This window comes from Salmo salar, chromosome 26 (genome assembly GCF_965601325.2).
Source record: "Salmo salar chromosome 26, fSalSal1, whole genome shotgun sequence".
Lineage (NCBI taxonomy): Eukaryota > Metazoa > Chordata > Actinopteri > Salmoniformes > Salmonidae > Salmo > Salmo salar.
In genome coordinates, this window is record NC_138316.1 from 52,200,001 (window position 1) to 52,220,646 (window position 20,646).

A 20,646-nucleotide genomic window follows, 5' to 3' on the forward strand; every position below is an offset into this window, starting at 1 on the left:
ATACCATATAGGAGATAGGGGGTCATTAGGTCAGTATACCATATAGGAGATAGGGGGTCATTAGGTCAGTGTACCATATAGGAGATAGGGGGTCATTAGGTCAGTATACCATATAGGAGATGGGGTGTCATTAGGTCAGTATACCATATAGGAGATAGGGTGTCATTAGGTCAGTATACCATATAGGAGATAGGGTGTCATTAGGTCAGTGTACCATATAGGAGATAGGGTGTCATTAGGTCAGTATACCATATAGGAGATAGGGTGTCATTAGGTCAGTATACCATATAGGAATGGGGTGTCATTAGGTCAGTAGTCATTAGGTCAGTATACCATATAGGAGATAGGGTGTCATTAGGTCAGTGTACCATATAGGAGATAGGGTGTCATTAGGTCAGTATACCATATAGGAGATAGGGTGTCATTAGGTCAGTATACCATATAGGAGATAGGGGGTCATTAGGTCAGTATACCATATAGGAGATAGGGTGTCATTAGGTCAGTGTACCATATAGGAGATAGGGTGTCATTAGGTCAGTATACCATATAGGAGATAGGGTGTCATTAGGTCAGTGTACCATATAGGAGATAGGGTGTCATTAGGTCAGTATACCATATAGGAGATAGGGTGTCATTAGGTCAGTATACCATATAGGAGATAGGGTGTCATTAGGTCAGTGTACCATATAGGAGATGGGTGTCATTAGGTCAGTACACCATATAGGAGATAGGGTGTCATTAGGTCAGTATACCATATAGGAGATAGGGGGTCATTAGGTCAGTATACCATATAGGAGATAGGGTGTCATTAGGTCAGTGTACCATATAGGAGATAGGGTGTCATTAGGTCAGTATACCATATAGGAGATAGGGTGTCATTAGGTCAGTATACCATATAGGAGATAGGGGGTCATTAGGTCAGTATACCATATAGGAGATAGGGTGTCATTAGGTCAGTATACCATATAGGAGATAGGGTGTCATTAGGTCAGTATACCATATAGGAGATAGGGGGTCATTAGGTCAGTATACCATATAGGAGATAGGGTGTCATTAGGTCAGTGTACCATATAGGAGATAGGGTGTCATTAGGTCAGTATACCATATAGGAGATGGGGTGTCATTAGGTCAGTGTACCATATAGGAGATAGGGTGTCATTAGGTCAGTGTACCATATAGGAGATAGGGGGTCATTAGGTCAGTATACCATATAGGAGATAGGGTGTCATTAGGTCAGTATACCATATAGGAGATAGGGTGTCATTAGGTCAGTACACCATATAGGAGATAGGGTGTCATTAGGTCAGTATACCATATAGGAGATAGGGGGGTCATTAGGTCAGTATACCATATAGGAGATAGGGTGTCATTAGGTCAGTATACCATATAGGAGATAGGGGGTCATTAGGTCAGTATACCATATAGGAGATAGGGTGTCATTAGGTCAGTGTACCATATAGGAGATAGGGGTGTCATTAGGTCAGTGTACCATATAGGAGATGGGGTGTCATTAGGTCAGTATACCATATAGGAGATAGGGTGTCATTAGGTCAGTGTACCATATAGGAGATAGGGGGTGTCATTAGGGTCAGTAGTACCATATAGGAGATAGGGGGGTCATTAGGTCAGTGTACCATATAGGAGATAGGGGTGTCATTAGGTCAGTATACCATATAGGAGATAGGGTGTCATTAGGTCAGTATACCATATAGGAGATGGGGTGTCATTAGGTCAGTGTACCATATAGGAGATAGGGTGTCATTAGGTCAGTGTACCATATAGGAGATAGGGTGTCATTAGGTCAGTATACCATATAGGAGATGGGGTGTCATTAGGTCAGTATACCATATAGGAGATAGGGTGTCATTAGGTCAGTATACCATATAGGAGATAGGGTGTCATTAGGTCAGTATACCATATAGGAGATAGGGTGTCATTAGGTCAGTATACCATATAGGAGATAGGGTGTCATTAGGTCAGTATACCATATAGGAGATAGGGTGTCATTAGGTCAGTATACCATATAGGAGATAGGGTGTCATTAGGTCAGTGTACCATATAGGAGATAGGGTGTCATTAGGTCAGTGTACCATATAGGAGATAGGGTGTCATTAGGTCAGTATACCATATAGGAGATAGGGGGTCATTAGGTCAGTGTACCATATAGGAGATAGGGTGTCATTAGGTCAGTGTACCATATAGGAGATAGGGGGTCATTAGGTCAGTATACCATATAGGAGATAGGGTGTCATTAGGTCAGTATACCATATAGGAGATAGGGTGTCATTAGGTCAGTATACCATATAGGAGATAGGGTGTCATTAGGTCAGTATACCATATAGGAGATAGGGTGTCATTAGGTCAGTATACCATATAGGAGATAGGGGTGTCATTAGGTCAGTGTACCATATAGGAGATAGGGTGTCATTAGGTCAGTATACCATATAGGAGATAGGGTGTCATTAGGTCAGTGTACCATATAGGAGATAGGGTGTCATTAGGTCAGTGTACCATATAGGAGATAGAGTGTCATTAGGTCAGTGTACCATATAGGAGATAGGGTGTCATTAGGTCAGTGTACCATATAGGAGATGGGGTGTCATTAGGTCAGTACACCATATAGGAGATAGGGTGTCATTAGGTCAGTGTACCATATAGGAGATAGGGTGTCATTAGGTCAGTATACCATATAGGAGATAGGGGGTCATTAGGTCAGTATACCATATAGGAGATAGGGTGTCATTAGGTCAGTGTACCATATAGGAGATAGGGTGTCATTAGGTCAGTGTACCATATAGGAGATAGGGGGTCATTAGGTCAGTGTACCATATAGGAGATAGGGGGTCATTAGGTCAGTGTACCATATAGGAGATAGGGTGTCATTAGGTCAGTATACCATATAGGAGATGGGGTGTCATTAGGTCAGTATACCATATAGGAGATAGGGTGTCATTAGGTCAGTGTACCATATAGGAGATAGGGGGTCAGTGTACCATATAGGAGATAGGGTGTCATTAGTGATCCACGCTATGACTGTTGTTTGTATGTTCTGGGTGTGTGTTAGTGGTTTGTATCTGTGTGTGTGTGTGTGTGTGTGTGTGTGTGTGTGTGTGTGTGTGTGTGTGTGTGTGTGTGTGTGTGTGTGTGTGTGTGTGTGGCTCTTTGGCTGTGTGGCTGTGTGTGTGTGTGTTCCAGCGTCCTTGTATGTATGTGTGTGTGTGTGTGTGGCTGTTTGGCTGTGTGGCTGTGTGTGTGTGTTCCAGCGTCCTTGTGTGTGTGTGTGTGTGTGTGTGTGTGTGTGTGTGTGTGTGTGTGTGTGTGTGTGTGTGTGTGTGTGTGTGTGTGTGTGTGTGTGTGTGTGTGTGTGTGTGTGTGTGTGGCTCTTTGGCTGTGTGGCTGTGTGTGTGTGTGTTCCAGCGTCCTTGTATGTATGTGTGTGTGTGTGTGTGGCTGTTTGGCTGTGTGGCTGTGTGTGTGTGTTCCAGCGTCCTTGTGTGTGTGTGTGTGTGTGTGTGTGTGTGTGTGTGTGTGTGTGTGTGTGTGTGTGTGTGTGTGTGTGTGTGTGTGTGTGTGTGTGTGTGTGTGTGTGTGTGTGTGTGTGTGTGTGTGTGTGTGTGTGTGGCTCTTTGGCTGTGTGGCTGTGTGTGTGTGTGTTCCAGTGTCCTTGTATGTGTGTGTGTGTGTGTGTGCTGTGTGGCTGTGTGTGTGTGTGTGTGTGTGTGTGTGTGTGTGTGTGTGTGTGTGTGTATGTGTGTGTGTGTGTGTGTGTGTGTGTGTGTGTGTGTGTGTGTGTGTGTGTGTGTGTGTGTGCGTGTGTGTGTGTGTGTGTGTGTGTGTATGTGTGTGTGAATTCCTGCATGGATGTTTATCTGTGTGTATGGGCCCTACGTGTCTTACCTCTGAGGCCCAGTTTGGCCTTGGTGTCTAGAAGAGCCTGTTGGACCTGCTGTGGCTGGGTGATGTCCACCTGTAGTAGGGTGAGACGAGGGGAGCAGGTCCTCTGGAGCTCCATGGCTCCCTCCCCACACAGATCCAACACCGTGGCAAACACCTGAAAACCCTGGGCGTCCAGACGCCACGCTGCAGCCTTCCCGAAGCCTGTGTCACAGCCTGGTGAGGAAGGAAGGGAGGGAATTACAGGTCATTGACTGGGATACTACTAATCCAAGTCTGGTTCATCAATGAAGAAAATCAAGGGTACTGAAGAGGAGGAGAAGAAGGAGAGAGAGGAGGGAGAGGAGAGAGAGACAGAGAGAGAGAGAGAGAGAGAGAGAGAGAGAGAGAAAGAGAGAGCGAGAGGGAGAGGAGAGAGAGAGAGAGAGACAGTGAGAGAGAGAGAGGAGAGAGATAAAGAGAGAGAGAGAGAGAGATAAAGAGAGAGAGAGGAGGGAGAGAGAGAGGAGAGAGAGAGAGAGAGAGGAGGGAGAGGAGAGAGAGAGACAGAGAGACAGAGAGAGAGAGAGGGAGAGAGAGGATACACTGTCGATTTTTAGCATACATTATGAAATTCTGGAAAGGTAAAAATTGCTTTGTCTTTCCTCTTTGTTTTGGGGTTAATGAACTGATTAATGAACTGATTAATGAACTGATTAATGAACTGATTAATGAACTGATTAATGACTAGAGTAGTACGTGGGGTCACAGTCATTCTGAAATAAGGAAAGTAGTCGGTCACATCTCATTCTACAGTACAACTCAAACCATGACCTGTGGACCCTAGGCAGCCGTCCTCTCACCATAGAAATAGGGATTAGAATTCAGATCAGGTAGTAGAACCTCTATGCTTTCCACACTATCTATGTTCTACAACAACAAAAAGTGTAATGTTATGTTCCACGCTGACATTTTAAAGATCCACAAATACCAGCATGATATTCCAAGAATGATACATGCCGAGGTACCAAACCAAACATTTGGTGAATCGCTTAACAACTATAAAACCACAACACAATACAGAGTTAGAGTTGACAAAGCTTCCCGGGGACATTTGTACTCAAATTTAAAATCACAGATTGGTGGGTTTAAGATTGTGCTCCGTTTGTCTGGATGAAAAAGGGGTTACTCAGTAGGTTAAATGTCATGGGGGGTGTGAAAACATTGGCCTTTCCCATTGGCCTTCCCCATTGGCCTTCCCCATTGGCCTTCCCCATTGGCCTTCCCCATTGGCCTTCCCCATTGGCCTTCCCCATTGGCCTTCCCCATTGGCCTTCCCCATTGGCCTTCCCCTGTGGCTCAGTTGGTAGAGCATGGTGTTTGCAATGCCAGCATGGTGTGTGCAACGCCAGGGTTGTGGGTTTGATTCCCACGGGGGGGTCAGTACAAGAAAAATTAAATAGACAAATAAATAAAAAATGTATGCATTCACTACTGTAAGTTGCTTCAGTTGTGGTAACAGCCACCGTTAGACATCAACTCTCTGTAGTGGTCTATAAAATACATTTGGAAACAGAAGATAACATGCAGGAATGTAGGAACACGTGAAGGAGACAACGCTTTTCATTACTGACTGTTGATTACTGGTTAAACTAGTGAACCTCTAACCGTGGAAGTTGACCATTCACTGAGGGCTGTCGCCTCCCAAATGGCACCCTATTTCAGATATTTAGTGCACTACTCTTAACCGGAGCCCTATATACCCTGGGTAAAAGTAGTGCACTATATATATATTAGGGAATAGGGTGCCGTTTTGGGATGCAAGTCTTAGTGATTGGCTCAGCTCTCATGCAGGACGGTGAAAACAAGACGACTTGTGAACCCAGCCAACCCACATGGTGTGAAGCAATATACAGTACGAGGTTTTCGTCAAAACATACAGAAAAAATATTTCCCCCAAACAAATAGAAGCCATTCGGGACACGTTTTGTAATATAAATATGCGCACGTGTAATTTCTGATACTCACAGAGGGACCTTTCAATCAATTTCAGAAACCACAAGACTCAAAACATTGAACTGGCAGACAGACAGAAACGGATTGGATCCATCTGTGAGTCTGTGTAAGGGATATCTCTGGGCTGAGTCTCAAATGGCACCCTATTCCCTACATAGTGCACTACTTTGGACCAGAGCCCTATGGCACCCTATTCCCTACATAGTGAACTACTTTGGACCAGAGCCCTATGGCACCCTATTCCCTATATATAGTGAACTACTTTAGACCAGAGCCCTATGGCACCCTATTCCCTACATAGTGCACTACTTTGGACCAGAGCCCTATGGGGATAGGGAGCCATCTGAGAGGCATACGAGGTCTCCTAGTAACAGTTACTACAGCACTAAGAAAGCTGTTGTAAGAGACGCCTCGCCTCGCCAAGCCGCACAGCCTGCCTCGCATCGGCCACATGGCACACTCCTCCTCTTTCACCTTCATCTCCCTCTGTCCCTCTGTCCCTCCTCTCCTTTCACCTGCATCTCCCTCTGTCCCTCTGTCCCTCTGTCCCTCTTCCTCTTTCACCTTCATCTCCCTCTCTCCCTGTCTTCCTCTCTCCCTCTTCCTCTTTCACCTTCATCTCCCTCTCTCCCTGTCTTCCTCTCTCCCTCTTCCTCTTTCACCTTCATCTCCCTCTCTCCCTGTCTTCCTCTGTCTCCTCCTCTTCCTCCTCCTCTTTCACCTTCATCTCCCTCTCCCCCTGTCTCTCCTCTCTCCCTCTTCCTCTTTCACCTTCATCTCCCTCTCTCCCTGTCTTCCTCTCTCCCCTCTTCCTCTTTCACCTGCATCTCCCTCTCTCCCTGTCTTCCTCTCTCCCTCTTCCTCTTTCACCTTCATCTCCCTCTCTCCCTGTCTTCCTCTCTCCCTCTTCCTCTTTCACCTTCATCTCCCTCTCTCCCTGTCTTCCTCTCTCCCTCCTCCCTTTCACCTCATCTCCCTCTCTCCCTGTCTTCCTCTCCTCCTCTTCCTCTTTCACCTTCATCTCCCTCTCTCCCTGTCTTCCTCTCTCCCTCTTCCTCTTTCACCTTCATCTCCCTCTCTCCCTGTCTTCCTCTCTCCCTCCTCCCTTTCACCTTCATCTCCCTCTCTCCTGTCTTCCTCTCTCCCTCTTCCTCTTTCACCTTCATCTCCCTCTCTCCCTGTCTTCCTCTCTCCCTCTTCCTCTTTCACCTTCATCTCCCTCTCTCCCTGTCTTCCTCTCTCCCTCTTCCCCTTTCACCTTCATCTCCCTGTCTTCCTCTGTCCCTCCTCTCCTTTCACCTTCATCTTCCTCTCTCCCTGTCTTCCTCTATCCCTCCTCCCTTCCTCCTCTCCTTTCTCCTTCATCTTGAGTGAGGAGAGGCACTGAACCGACACACACAGTCTCTGGTGTTAATGACACTTCCATAATCTCCCCTTTCCTCCTCCCTCCTCCTTCCACTCTCTTCTCTCCTCTCTCCTCTCTCCTATTTCCACTCTCCTCTCTCCTCTCTCCTCCCTCCTCCTTCCTCCCTCATCCTTCCTCCCTCCTCCCTCCTCTCTCCTCTCTCCTCTCTCCTCTCTCCTTCCTCCTCCTTCCTCCCTCATCCTTCCTCCCTCCTCCCTCCTCTCTCCTCTCTCCTCTCTCCTCTCTCCTCCCTCCTCCTTCCTCCCTCCTCCTTCCTCCCTCCTCCCTCCTCCTTCCACTCTCTTCTCTCCTCTCTCCTCTCTCCTATTTCCTCTCTCCTCTCCTCTCTCCTCCCTCCTCCTTCCTCCCTCATCCTTCCTCCCTCCTCCCTCCTCTCTCCTCTCTCCTCTCTCCTCTCTCCTCTCTCCTCCCTCCTCCTTCCTCCCTCCTCCTTCCTCCCTCCTCCCACCTCCTTCCACTCTCCTCTCTCCTCTCTCCTCTCTCCTCCCTCCTCCTTCCACTCTCCTCTCTCCTCTCTCCTATTTCCTCTCTCCTATTTCCTCTCTCCTCTCTCCTCTCTCCTCCCTCCTCCTTCCTCCCTCCTCCCTCCCTCCTCCTTCCACTCTCCTCTCTCCTCTCTCCTCCCTCCTCCTTCCACTCTCCTCTCTCCTCTCTCCTCTCTCCTATTTCCTCTCTCCTCTCTCCTCTCTCCTCCCCCCTCCTTCCTCCTCCCTCCTCCTTCCACTCTCCTCTCTCCTCTCTCCTCTCTCCTATTTCCTCTCTCCTCTCTCCTCTCTCCTCTCTCCTCTCTCCTCCCTCCTCCTTCCTCCCTCCTCCTCCCTCCCTTCTCCTCCCTTCCTCCCTCGGATGCTCCTACAAAACCTGTTATCTCTGTCGAGGTGGGGCCTTTTTGTCGTGCTGCTTTAAAAACCCTTCTTCCTCTCTTAAAAACAACAGATAATGTGGTTTGAGGCTGGGATCCTCTATAAGCACTTTGTGACAACGGCTGATGTAAAAAGGGCTGTAGAGATACGTGTGATTGATTGATCTTAGAACAGATCATGTAAACCCGTTTAAAACCCACTTCTTTCTCTCTTACGTCGTGTGTCTTGTCCTGCATGTAGGGATACATCTCTAATGGTACCCTATTCCCTATGGTAGTGTACTACTTTAGACCAGGGCCCTATGGTAGTGTACTACTTTAGACCTGGGCCCTATGGTAGTGTACTACTTTAGACTAGGGCCCGATGGTAATGTACTACTTTAGACCAGGGCCCTATGGTAGTGTACTACTTTAGACCAGGGCCCTATGGTAGTGTACTACTTTAGACCAGGGCCCTATGGTAGTGTACTACTTTAAACCAGGGCCCTATGGTAGTGCACTACTTTGACCAGAGCCCTATGTAGTGCACTACTTTGACCAGGGCCCATTTGGGATGCACACTTTTTATTTATTTATGTTTATTTTTTTGCAGAAAATCTAAATCTGTGTCCTGTCTCTTGTCCTGGTCGTATCCTGTCTCTTGTCCTGGTCGTATCCTGTCTCTTGTCCTGGTCGTGTCCTGTCTCTTGTCCTGGTCGTGTCCTATCCCTTGTCCTGGTCGTGTCCTGTCTCTTGTCCTGGTCGTGTCCTATCTCTTGTCCTGGTCGTGTCCTGTCTCTTGTCCTGGTCGTGTCCTGTCTCTTGTCCTGGTCGTGTCCTATCTCTTGTCCTGGTCGTATCCCGTCTCTTGTCCTGGTCGTGTCCTATCTCTTGTCCTGGTCGTGTCCTGTCTCTTGTCCTGGTCGTGTCCTATCTCTTGTCCTGGTCGTGTCCTGTCTCTTGTCCTGGTCGTGTCCTATCTCTTGTCCTGGTCGTGTCCTGTCTCTTGTCCTGGTCGTGTCCTATCTCTTGTCCTGGTCGTGTCCCGTCTCTTGTCCTCGTCGTGTCCCGTCTCTTGTCCTCGTCGTGTCCCGTCTCTTGTCCTGGTCGTGTCCTGTCTCTTGTCCTGGTCGTGTCCTTTCTCTTGTCCTGGTCGTGTCCTCGTTCTCTTGTCCTGGTCGTGTCCTCGTCTCTTGTCCTGGTCGTGTCCCGTCTCTCTTGTCCTGGTCGTGTCCTATCTCTTGTCCTGGTCGTGTCCCGTCTCTTGTCCTGGTCGTGTCCCGTCTCTTGTCCTGGTCGTGTCCTATCTCTTGTCCTGGTCGTGTCCTATCTCTTGTCCTGGTCGTGTCCTGTCTCTTGTCCTGGTCGTGTCCTATCTCTTGTCCTGGTCGTGTCCTATCTCTTGTCCTGGTCGTGTCCTATCCCTTGTCCTGGTCGTGTCCTATCTCTTGTCCTGGTCGTGTTCTGCAGGTACTGTACGTAGGTGTGTATTTCCTGTAACCAACATCACCTGGCAGTGAACAGTGATTACATAAAGAGAATGTACTAGTGTGTGTGTGTGTGTGTGTGTGTGTGTGTGTGTGTGTGTGTGTGTGTGTGTGTGTGTGTGTGTGTGTGTGTGTGTGTGTGTGTGTGTGTGTGTGTGTGTGGATATTTATGTTATATTTCTAGAAGCAGGTTTCTTTGTATATCTCTTCTTGGGACTCGGCAGCACTGGACCTCCTCCAAGCACATGAGGGAAGGAGGGAGTCAACAGCCCAGAGTCCAGCTGACTGACGGAGTAGAGAAGGAGGGAAGGAGGGAGTCAACAGCCCAGAGTCCAGCTGACTGACGGAGTAGAGAAGGAGGGAAGGAGGGAGTCAACAGCCCAGAGTCCAGCTGACTGACGGAGTAGAGAAGGAGGGAAGGAGGGAGTCAACAGCCCAGAGTCCAGCCTGACTGACGGAGCAGAGAAGGAGGGAAGGAGGGAGTCAACAGCCCAGAGTCCAGCTGACTGACGGAGCAGAGAAGGAGGGAAGGAGGGAGTCAACAGCCCAGAGTCCAGCTGACTGACGGAGCAGAGAAGGAGGGAAGGAGGGAGTCAACAGCCCAGAGTCCAGCCTGACTGACGGAGCAGAGAAGGAGGGAAGGAGGGAGTCAACAGCCCAGAGTCCAGCTGACTGACGGAGCAGAGAAGGAGGGAAGGAGGGAGTCAACAGCCCAGAGTCCAGCTGACTGACGGAGTAGAGAAGGAGGGAAGGAGGGAGCCAGCAGACAGACTGATGGAGCAGGAAGGAGGGAAGGAGAGTGTCAACAGGCCAGAGCCCAGCCGACTGATGGAGCAGGAAGGAGGGAAGAAGGGAAGGAGGGAAGGAGGGAAGAAGGGAAGGAGGGAGTCAACAGCCCAGAGTCCAGCCCGACTGACGGAGCAGAGAAGGAGGGAAGGAGGGAGCCAGCATACAGACTGATGGAGCAGGAAGGAGGGAAGAAGGGAAGGAGGGAAGAAGGGAAGAAGGGAAGGAGGGATGGAGCCAGCATACAGACTGATGGAGCAGGAAGGAGGGAAGAAGGGAAGGAGGGAAGAAGGGAAGGAGGGAAGGAGGGATGGAGCCAGCATACAGACTGATGGAGCAGGAAGGAGGGAAGAGACTCTCTGACAGATAGAGCTAGAATACATCCCAAATGGCACCCTATTCCGTGCTCTGGTCTAAAGTAGTGCACTATATTGGGAATAGGGCTCTGGTCTATAGTAGTACCACTATATAGGGAATAGGGCTCTGGTCTATAGTAGTACCACTATATAGGGAATAGGGCTCTGGTCTATAGTAGTGTACTATATAGGGAATGAGGCCCTGGTCTATAGTAGTACCACTATATAGAGAATAGGGCTCTGGTCTAAAGCAGTACCACTATATAGGGAATGAGGCCCTGGTCTATAGTAGTACCACTATATAGGGAATAGGGCTCTGGTCTATAGCAGTACCACTATATAGGGAATAGGGCTCTGGTCTAAAGCAGTACCACTATATAGGGAATAGGGCTCTGGTCTGTAGTAGTACCACTATATAGGGAATAAGGCTCTGGTCTATAGTAGTACCACTATATAGGGAATAGGGCTCTGGTCTATAGTAGTACCACTATATAGGGAATAGGGCTCTGGTCTATAGTAGTACCACTATATAGGGAATAGGGCTCTGGTCTATAGTAGTACCACTATATAGGGAATAGGGCTCTGGTCTATAGTAGTGTACTATATAGGGAATAGGGCCCTGGTCTATAGTAGTACCACTATATAGGGAATAGGGCGCTGGTCTATAGCAGTACCACTATATAGGGAATAGGGCTCTGGTCTATAGTAGTGCACTATATAGGGAATAGGGTGCTATATAAGATGCAGAGTGTGTCTGGCCTCTAACAGTGAAAGTGTTGCACTAAATAAGGAATGAGGTGTAATTTGGGATCAGATTTTAGTGGGAGCTTTAGTCACAGACACCAGATCAGGTTAAAATGTTCAGAGTTCAAAGAAGCAGGGAGGTGAATCAGAAACGTTGGCAATCTCATATCTGCTAGCTGAACGTGACACATTGTTGGCATGCGAGCGTCGTGGATAAGAGGAATTCCAGAGCCTTTAACTCCCTCCTCCCTGCTTCACCTTGTCAACCCTGAGAGTGCTTCACCCCCCAGCCCTGTCCTTAGAGTGATTCACCCCCCAGCCCTGTCCTTAGAGTGATTCACCCCCCAGCCCTGTCCTTAGAGTGATTCACCCCCCAGCCCTGTCCTTAGAGTGATTCACCCCCCAGCCCTGTCCTTATAGTGGTTCACTCCCAGCCCTGTCCTTAGAGTGGTTCACCCCCAGCCCTGTCCTTATAGTGGTTCACTCCCAGCCCTGTCCTTATAGTGGTTCACTCCCAGCCCTGTCCTTATAGTGGTTCACTCCCAGCCCTGTCCTTATAGTGGTTCACTCCCAGCCCTGTCCTTATAGTGGTTCACTCCCAGCCCTGTCCTTAGAGTGGTTCACTCCCAGCCCTGTCCTTATAGTGGTTCACTCCCAGCCCTGTCCTTATAGTGGTTCACTCCCAGCCCTGTCCTTATAGTGGTTCACTCCCAGCCCTGTCCTTATAGTGGTTCACTCCCAGCCCTGTCCTTAGAGTGGTTCACCCCCCAGCCCTGTCCTTAGAGTGATTCACCCCAGCCCTGTCCTTAGAGTGATTCACCCCCAGCCCTGTCCTTAGAGTGATTCACCCCAGCCCCTGTCCTCATAGTGATTCACCCCAGCCCTGTCCTTATAGTGATTCACCCCAGCCCTGTCCTTATAGTGATTCACGCCCTGTCCTTAGAGTGATTCACCCCAGCCCTGTCCTTATAGTGATTCACCCCCAGCCCTGTCCTTAGAGTGATTCACTCCCAGCCCTGTCCTCATAGTGATTCACTCCCAGCCCTGTCCTCATAGTGATTCACCCCAGCCCTGTCCTTCTACAGCTGAGGGAGAGGCCTTCTGCAGCTGTTTATACTGTCCTCAGAGTATCCAAACATCCACCCAGAGATGGTATCTGAAATGGCACCCTATAGGGAGTCTTCTGACCAGGGCCAATAGGGAATAGAGAGTCTTTTGACCAGGGCCCATAGGGAATAGGGAGTCTTCTGACCAGGGCCCATAGGGAATAGAGAGTCTTTTGACCAGGGCCCATAGGGAATAGGGAGTCTTCTGACCAGGGCCAATAGGGAATAGAGAGTCTTTTGACCAGGGCCCATAGGGAATAGGGAGTCTTCTGACCAGGGCCCATAGGGAATAGAGAGTCTTTTGACCAGGGCCCATAGGGAATAGGGAGTCTTCTGACCAGGGCCCATAGGGAATAGGGAGTCTTTTGACCAGGGCCCATAAGGAATAGGGAGTCTTTTGACCAGGGCCCATAGGGAATAGGGAGTCTTCTGACCAGGGCCCATAGGGAATAGGGAGTCTTTTGACCAGGGCCCATAGGGAATAGGGAGTCTTCTGACCAGGGCCCATAGGGAATAGGGAGTCTTTTGACCAGGGCCCATAGGGAATAGAGAGTCTTTTGACCAGGGCCCATAGGGAATAGAGAGTCTTTTGACCAGGGCCCATAGGGAATAGGGAGTCTTCTGACCAGGGCCCATAGGGAATAGAGAGTCTTTTGACCAGGGCCCATAGGGAATAGGGAGTCTTCTGACCAGGGCCCATAGGGAATAGGGAGTCTTTTGACCAGGGCCCATAGGGAATAGGGAGTCTTTTGACCAGGGCCCATAGGGAATAGGGAGTCTTCTGACCAGGGCCCATAGGGAATAGAGAGTCTTTTGACCAGGGTCCATAGGGAATAGGGAGTCTTTTGACCAGGGCCCATAGGGAATAGGGAGTCTTTTGACCAGGGCCCATAGGGAATAGGGAGTCTTTTGACCAGGGCCCATAGGGAATAGGGAGTCTTTTGACCAGGGCCCATAGGGAATAGGGAGTCTTTTGACCAGGGCCCATAGGGAATAGAGAGTCTTTTGACCAGGGCCCATAGGGAATAGGGAGTCTTTTGACCAGGGCCCATAGGGAATAGAGAGTTCTGACCAGGGCCCATAGGGAATAGGGAGTCTTTTGACCAGGGCCCATAGGGAATAGGGAGTCTTTTGACCAGGGCCCATAGGGAATAGGGAGTCTTTTGACCAGGGCCCATAGGGAATAGAGAGTCTTTTGACCAGGGCCCATAGGGAATAGGGAGTCTTTTGACCAGGGCCCATAGGGAATAGAGAGTCTTTTGACCAGGGCCCATAGGGAATAGGGAGTCTTTTGACCAGGGCCCATAGGGAATAGAGAGTTCTGACCAGGGCCCATAGGGAATAGGGAGTCTTTTGACCAGGGCCCATAGGGAATAGGGAGTCTTTTGACCAGGGCCCATAGGGAATAGGGAGTCTTTTGACCAGGGCCCATAGGGAATAGAGAGTCTTTTGACCAGGGCCCATAGGGAATAGGGAGTCTTTTGACCAGGGCCCATAGGGAATAGAGAGTCTTTTGACCAGGGCCCATAGGGAATAGGGAGTCTTTTGACCAGGGCCCATAGGGAATAGAGAGTTCTGACCAGGGCCCATAGGGAATAGAGAGTATTTTTTCTTTAAGGAAAGGTGGCTTCAATGGAGGCACCATCCCACACCCCTCAGACCACGCTGGTCCGCACGTGAGCCCACTGGAGCCACAGCCACCACTTAACAACAGGTTCACTGCTCACACACACACACACACACACACACACACACACACACACACACACACACACACACACACACACACACACACACACACACACACACACACACACACACACACACACACACACACACACTCCTGACTGTGCCCTGACCGATAGACCTTTGTTAGTCTTTTGTTAGTGTATCTCGTGGCGAGCGGTTGGCCTGTTTGCGTAACAACATTCCCAGCGCTCACCTCCTCGTCTTCCCTTTTGGACCCCCTGTATCCGATAATGTGTCCCAGGGAAAAGTAGGTTGCAACCGAACACCGTTCCCCAACAGCTCATTTACGCTGAAGCCCCCATTGAAGCTCTGGTTTCCTGAGGGATTGATAAGGAATGGGTCACGGCCAACAACAAGGGTTCAGCCCTATTGGTCAACACAGTGAATTCGGGAAAGTATTCAGACCCCTTACTTTTTTTTCCCACCATTTTTTTTTTTAAAGTTACATCCTTTATTATTAAAGGCCTTAAATATTTGTTTTCTCATCAATCTACACATAATAACCCATAATGATGAAGCAAAAAACAGTGTTTTAGAAATGTTTGGAAATGTCTTCAAAATTAAAAACAGAAATACCTTATGTAGATAAGTATTCAGACCCTTTGCTATGAGACAAAAAAATTGAGCTCAGGTGATTACTGTTTCCATCGATCATCCTTGAGATGTGTCCACCTGTGATAAATTCAATTGATTGGACATGATTTGGAAAGACACACAACTGCCTCTATGAGGTCCCACAGTTGACAGTGCATGTCAGAGCAAAAACCAAGCCATGAGGTTGAAGGAATTGTCCGTAGAGCTAAAAGACAGGATTGTGTCGAAGCACAGATCTGGGGAAGGGTACCAAAACATTTCTGCAGCATTGAAGTTCCCCAAGAACACAGTGGCCTCCATCATTCAAAAATGGGAGAAGTTTGGAACCACCAAGACTCTTCCTAGACCTGGCCGCCCGGCCAAACTGCGCAATCGTGGGAGAAGGGCCTTGGTCAGGGAGGTGACCAAGAACCCGATGGTCACTCTGACAGAGCTCCAGAGTTCCTCTGTGGAGATGGGAGAACCTTCCAGAAGGACAACCATCTCCGCAGCACTCCACCAATCAGGCCTTTATGGTAGAGTGGCCAGACGGAAGCCACTCCTCGGGAAAAGGCAAATGACAGCCCGCTTGGAGTTTGCCGAAAGGCACCAAAACGACTCTCTGACCATGAGGAACAAGATTCTCTGGTCTGATGAAACCAAGATTGAACTCTTTGGTCTGAATGCAAAGCGTCACATCTGGAGGAAACCTGGCACCATCCCTACAGTGAAGCATAGTGTTGGCAGCATCATGCTGTGGGGATGTTTTTCAGCGGCAGGAACTGGGAGACTAGTCAGGATTGAAGTAAGATGACCGGAGCAAAGTACAGAGAGATCCTTGATGAAAACCCGCTCCAGAGCGCTCAGGACCTCAGACTGGGGCGAAGGTTCACCTTCCAACAGGACAATGACCCTAAGCACACAGCCAAGACAATGCAGGAGTAGCTTTGGGACAAGTCTCTGAATGTCCTTGAGTGGCCCAGCCAGAGCCCGGACTTGAACCCGATCAAACATCTCTGGAGAGACCTGAAAATAGCTGTGCAGCGACGCTCCCCATCCAACCTGACAGAGCTTGAGAGGATCTGCAGAGAAGAATGGGAGAAACACCCCAAATACAGGTGTACCAAGCTTGTAGTGTCATACCCAAGAAGACTCAATGCTGTAATCGCTGCCAAAGGTGCTTCAATAAGGTACTGAGTAAAAGGGTCTGAATACTTATGTAAATGTGATATTTCAGGGGGGGTTTTTTTGTATAAATTATGCAAACATTTCTAAAAACCTATTTTTGCTTTGTCATTATGGACTATTGTGTGTAGTTTGATGAAGGGAGAAAAAAAACAATTTAATCCATTACAGAATAAGGCTGTAACGTAACAAAATGTGGAAAAAGTCAAGGGGTCTGAACACTTTCCCGAATGCACTGTATGTAGGGAATAAGGAGCCTATTTCTCTGTGTGGACGTTTGGATGCACTGAGACAGTGAGGAGCAGACAGCTGCAGAAGGTTTCTCTCTCTAGTGCAAGGATCCCAATCCCCCTGTGCCCCCCCCCCCCCCCCCCCCCCCCCCCACCCCATCATAATCTCACTGCAGCTCAACTTTCTATCAGCTCATTTCAGAGACAGATACCGTAGAGGCACTTTCTCTCTGTAACGACCAGGGGTAGAATACTAAACCCTAAACCCTAACATTAACACTAATTGTAACTGTAACTCTAGCAGGCTGTTGCATATCTTAGGCTGTTGCGTTTAATAGTTATTTGATCTTGTGACCATCTATAGATCATCTATAGGAGAATGTCTAAATAAAGACTGACCAAAAAATCAGGGGAAAAGAAAAATCACCCCAAGGACTTGTTGATAGATGCTGGATCACCGGGCTGGGCAGTCAATGTTAAAACAACAAGGACAAGTTACAATCTATGGACCCTAAATCAGATTCCATAGACCCTAAATCAGATTCCATAGACCCTAAATCAGATTCCATGGACCCCAAGTCAGATTCCGTGGACCCTAAATCAGATTCCATGGACCCTAAATCAGATTCCGTGGACCCTAAATCAGATTCCATAGACCCTAAATCAGATTCCATGAGACCCTAAATCAGATTCCATAGACCCTAGATCAGATTCCATAGACCCTAGATCAGATTCCATGGACCCTAAATCAGATTCCATAGACCCCAAATCAGATTCCATAGAACCCTAAATCAGATTCCATAGACCCTAAATCAGATTCCATAGACCCTAGATCAGATTCCATGGACCCTAAATCAGATTCCGTGGACCCCAAATCAGATTCCATGGACCCTAAATCAGATTCCATGGACCCCAAGTCAGATTCCATGGACCCTAAATCAGATTCCATAGACCCTAAATCAGATTCCGTGGACCCTAAATCAGATTCCATAGACCCTAAATCAGATTCCATAGACCCTAAATCCAGATTCCGTGGACCCTAAATCAGATTCCATAGACCCTAAATAAGATTCCATAGACCCTAAATCAGATTCAATGGACCCAGAATTCTAGGAAATATCACCTAGAATAACTTCCAATACTTGAAATCATTATTTTATTTTTTGTGGTGTATTTGGATTTATTAAAAATCTCCATCAACTCCTGCAAAGTCAGCAGCTACGCTTCCTGGGGTCCAAACAAGATGAAGGGAATTACTGTCCTACATACAGCACATTACTACACCACTACTCTACCACAGTATAGTATCACGCTAAGCCTGTACTCAGTGGAGACTACAGTATTGTATCACACTAAGCCTGTACTCAGTGGAGACTACAGTATAGTATCACACTAAGCCTGTACTCAGTGGAGACTACAGTATAGTATCACGCTAAGCCTGTACTCAGTGGAGACTACAGTATAGTATCACACTAAGCCTGTACTCAGTGGAGACTACAGTATAGTATCACGCTAAGCCTGTACTCAGTGGAGACTACAGTATAGTATCACACTAAGCCTGTACTCAGTGGAGACTACAGTATAGTATCACACTAAGCCTGTACTCAGTGGAGACTACAGTATAGTATCACACTAAGACTGTATTATAAGCCTGTACTCAGTGGAGACTACAGTATAGTATCACACTAAGCCTGTACTCAGTGGAGACTACAGTATAGTATCACACTAAGCCTGTACTCAGTGGAGACTACAGTACACTATCACACTAAGCCTGTACTCAGTGGAGACTACAGTATTGTATCACACTAAGCCTGTACTCAGTGGAGACTACAGTATAGTATCACATTAAGCCTGTACTCAGTGGAGACTACAGTATAGTATCACACTAAGCCTGTACTCAGTGGAGACTACAGTACACTATCACACTAAGCCTGTACTCAGTGGAGACTACAGTATAGTATCACACTAAGCCTGTACTCAGTGGAGACTACAGTATAGTATCACACTAAGCCTGTACTAAGTGGAGACTACAGTATAGTATCACACTAAGCCTGTACTCAGTGGAGACTACAGTATTGTATCACACTAAGCCTGTACTCAGTGGAGACTACAGTATAGTATCACACTAAGCCTGTACTCAGTGGAGACTACAGTATAGTATCACACTAAGCCTGTACTCAGTGGAGACTACAGTATAGTATCACACTAAGCCTGTACTAAGTGGAGACTACAGTATAGTATCACACTAAGCCTGTACTCAGTGGAGACTACAGTATAGTATCACATTAAGCCTGTACTCAGTGGAGACTACAGTACACTATCACACTAAGCCTGTACTCAGTGGAGACTACAGTATACTATCACACTAAGCCTGTACTCAGTGGAGACTACAGTACACTATCACACTAAGCCTGTACTCAGTGGAGACTACAGTACACTATCACACTAAGCCTGTACTCAGTGGAGACTACAGTACACTATCACACTAAGCCTGTACTCAGTGGAGACTACAGTATACTATCACACTAAGCCTGTACTCAGTGGAGACTACAGTACACTATCACACTAAGCCTGTACTCAGTGGAGACTACAGTATAGTATCACACTAAGCCTGTACTCAGTGGAGACTACAGTACACTATCACACTAAGCCTGTACTCAGTGGAGACTACAGTATAGTATCACACTAAGCCTGTACTCAGTGGAGACTACAGTATAGTATCACACTAAGACTGTACTATAAGCCTGTACTCAGTGGAGACTACAGTATAGTATCACACTAAGCCTGTACTCAGTGGAGACTACAGTATAGTATCACATTAAGCCTGTACTCAGTGGAGACTACAGTATAGTATCACACTAAGCCTGTACTCAGTGGAGACTACAGTATAGTATCACACTAAGCCTGTACTCAGTGGAGACTACAGTATAGTATCACACTAAGCCTGTACTCAGTGGAGACTACAGTATAGTATCACACTAAGCCTGTACTCAGTGGAGACTACAGTATAGTATCACATTAAGCCTGTACTCAGTGGAGACTACAGTACACTATCACACTAAGCCTGTACTCAGTGGAGACTACAGTATACTATCACACTAAGCCTGTACTCAGTGGAGACTACAGTACACTATCACACTAAGCCTGTACTCAGTGGAGACTACAGTTACACTATCACACTAAGCCTGTACTCAGTGGAGACTGACAGTATAGCTATCACACTAAGCCTGTACTCAGTGGAGACTACAGTATACTATCACACTAAGCCTGTACTCAGTGGAGACTACAGTACACTATCACACTAAGCCTGTACTCAGTGGAGACTACAGTACACTATCACACTAAGCCTGTACTCAGTGCACCAGAGGCTGTTCATCACACAGGAAGAGTTTCCTTCAACGTGAGTTTAAACAAGTTTGTTTGTTTTACTGAAGAGTTTTCTCAGCCTTTCTCTCAGATTCAGCCTGTCTGGATGTCTGGACAGTTGACCACTGGATGCGAGCTAGGTGGTGGTGAGAGGCAGACACCATGCATCCCAAATGGCACCCTATTCCCTATATAGTGCACTGCTTTTGACCAGAGCTCTATGGCACCCTATTCCCTATATAGTGCACTACTTTTGACCAGAGCTCTATGGCACCCTATTCCCTATATAGTGCACTACTTTTGACCAGAGCTCTATGGCACCCTATTCCCTATATAGTGCACTACTTTTCACCAGAGCTCTATGGCACCCTATTCCCTATATATAGTGCACTAATTTTGACCAGGGCCCATAGGGAATGTTCCATTTGGGACCCACAAGGGCCAGACCCCAGAGGCCAGACCAGAAGTTGCCCAGTCAGTCAGTCAGTCAGAGTCAGTCAGTCAGTCAGTCAGTCAGAGTCAGTCAGTCAGTCAGTCAGAGTCAGTCAGTCAGTCAGTCAGTCAGAGTCAGTCAGTCAGTCAGAGTCAGTCAGTCAGTCAGTCAGAGTCAGTCAGTCAGTCAGTCAGAGTCAGTCAGTCAGAGTCAGTCAGTCAGTCAGTCAGAGTCAGTTAGTCAGTCAGTCAGTCAGTCAGTCAGAGTCAGTCAGTCAGTCAGAGTCAGTTAGTCAGTCAGTTAGTCAGTCAGTCAGTCAGTCAGTCAGAGTCAGTCAGTCAGTCAGAGTCAGTCAGTCAGTCAGTCAGAGTCAGTCAGTCAGTCAGTCAGTCAGCGTCAGTCAGTCAGAGTCAGTCAGCCAGTCAGTCAGTCAGTCAGTCAGTCAGTCAGTCAGTCAGTCAGTCAGTCAGTCAGA

At 47.8% G+C, this 20,646-nt stretch overlaps 1 protein-coding gene across 1 annotated transcript in view; it reads right to left on the bottom strand.

Annotated features, from left to right (window-relative positions):
- The window catches only part of LOC106594819 (11-beta-hydroxysteroid dehydrogenase type 2), a 41,266-nt gene that overhangs the window by 12,497 nt on the left and 8,123 nt on the right, over nucleotides 1-20,646 (bottom strand). Inside the window, exon 2 of the mRNA XM_082969846.1 lies at nucleotides 3,898-4,110. Within this exon, the coding sequence (XP_082825972.1) occupies nucleotides 3,898-4,110 (213 nt within the window). The remainder of the gene's footprint in view (nucleotides 1-3,897; nucleotides 4,111-20,646) is intronic.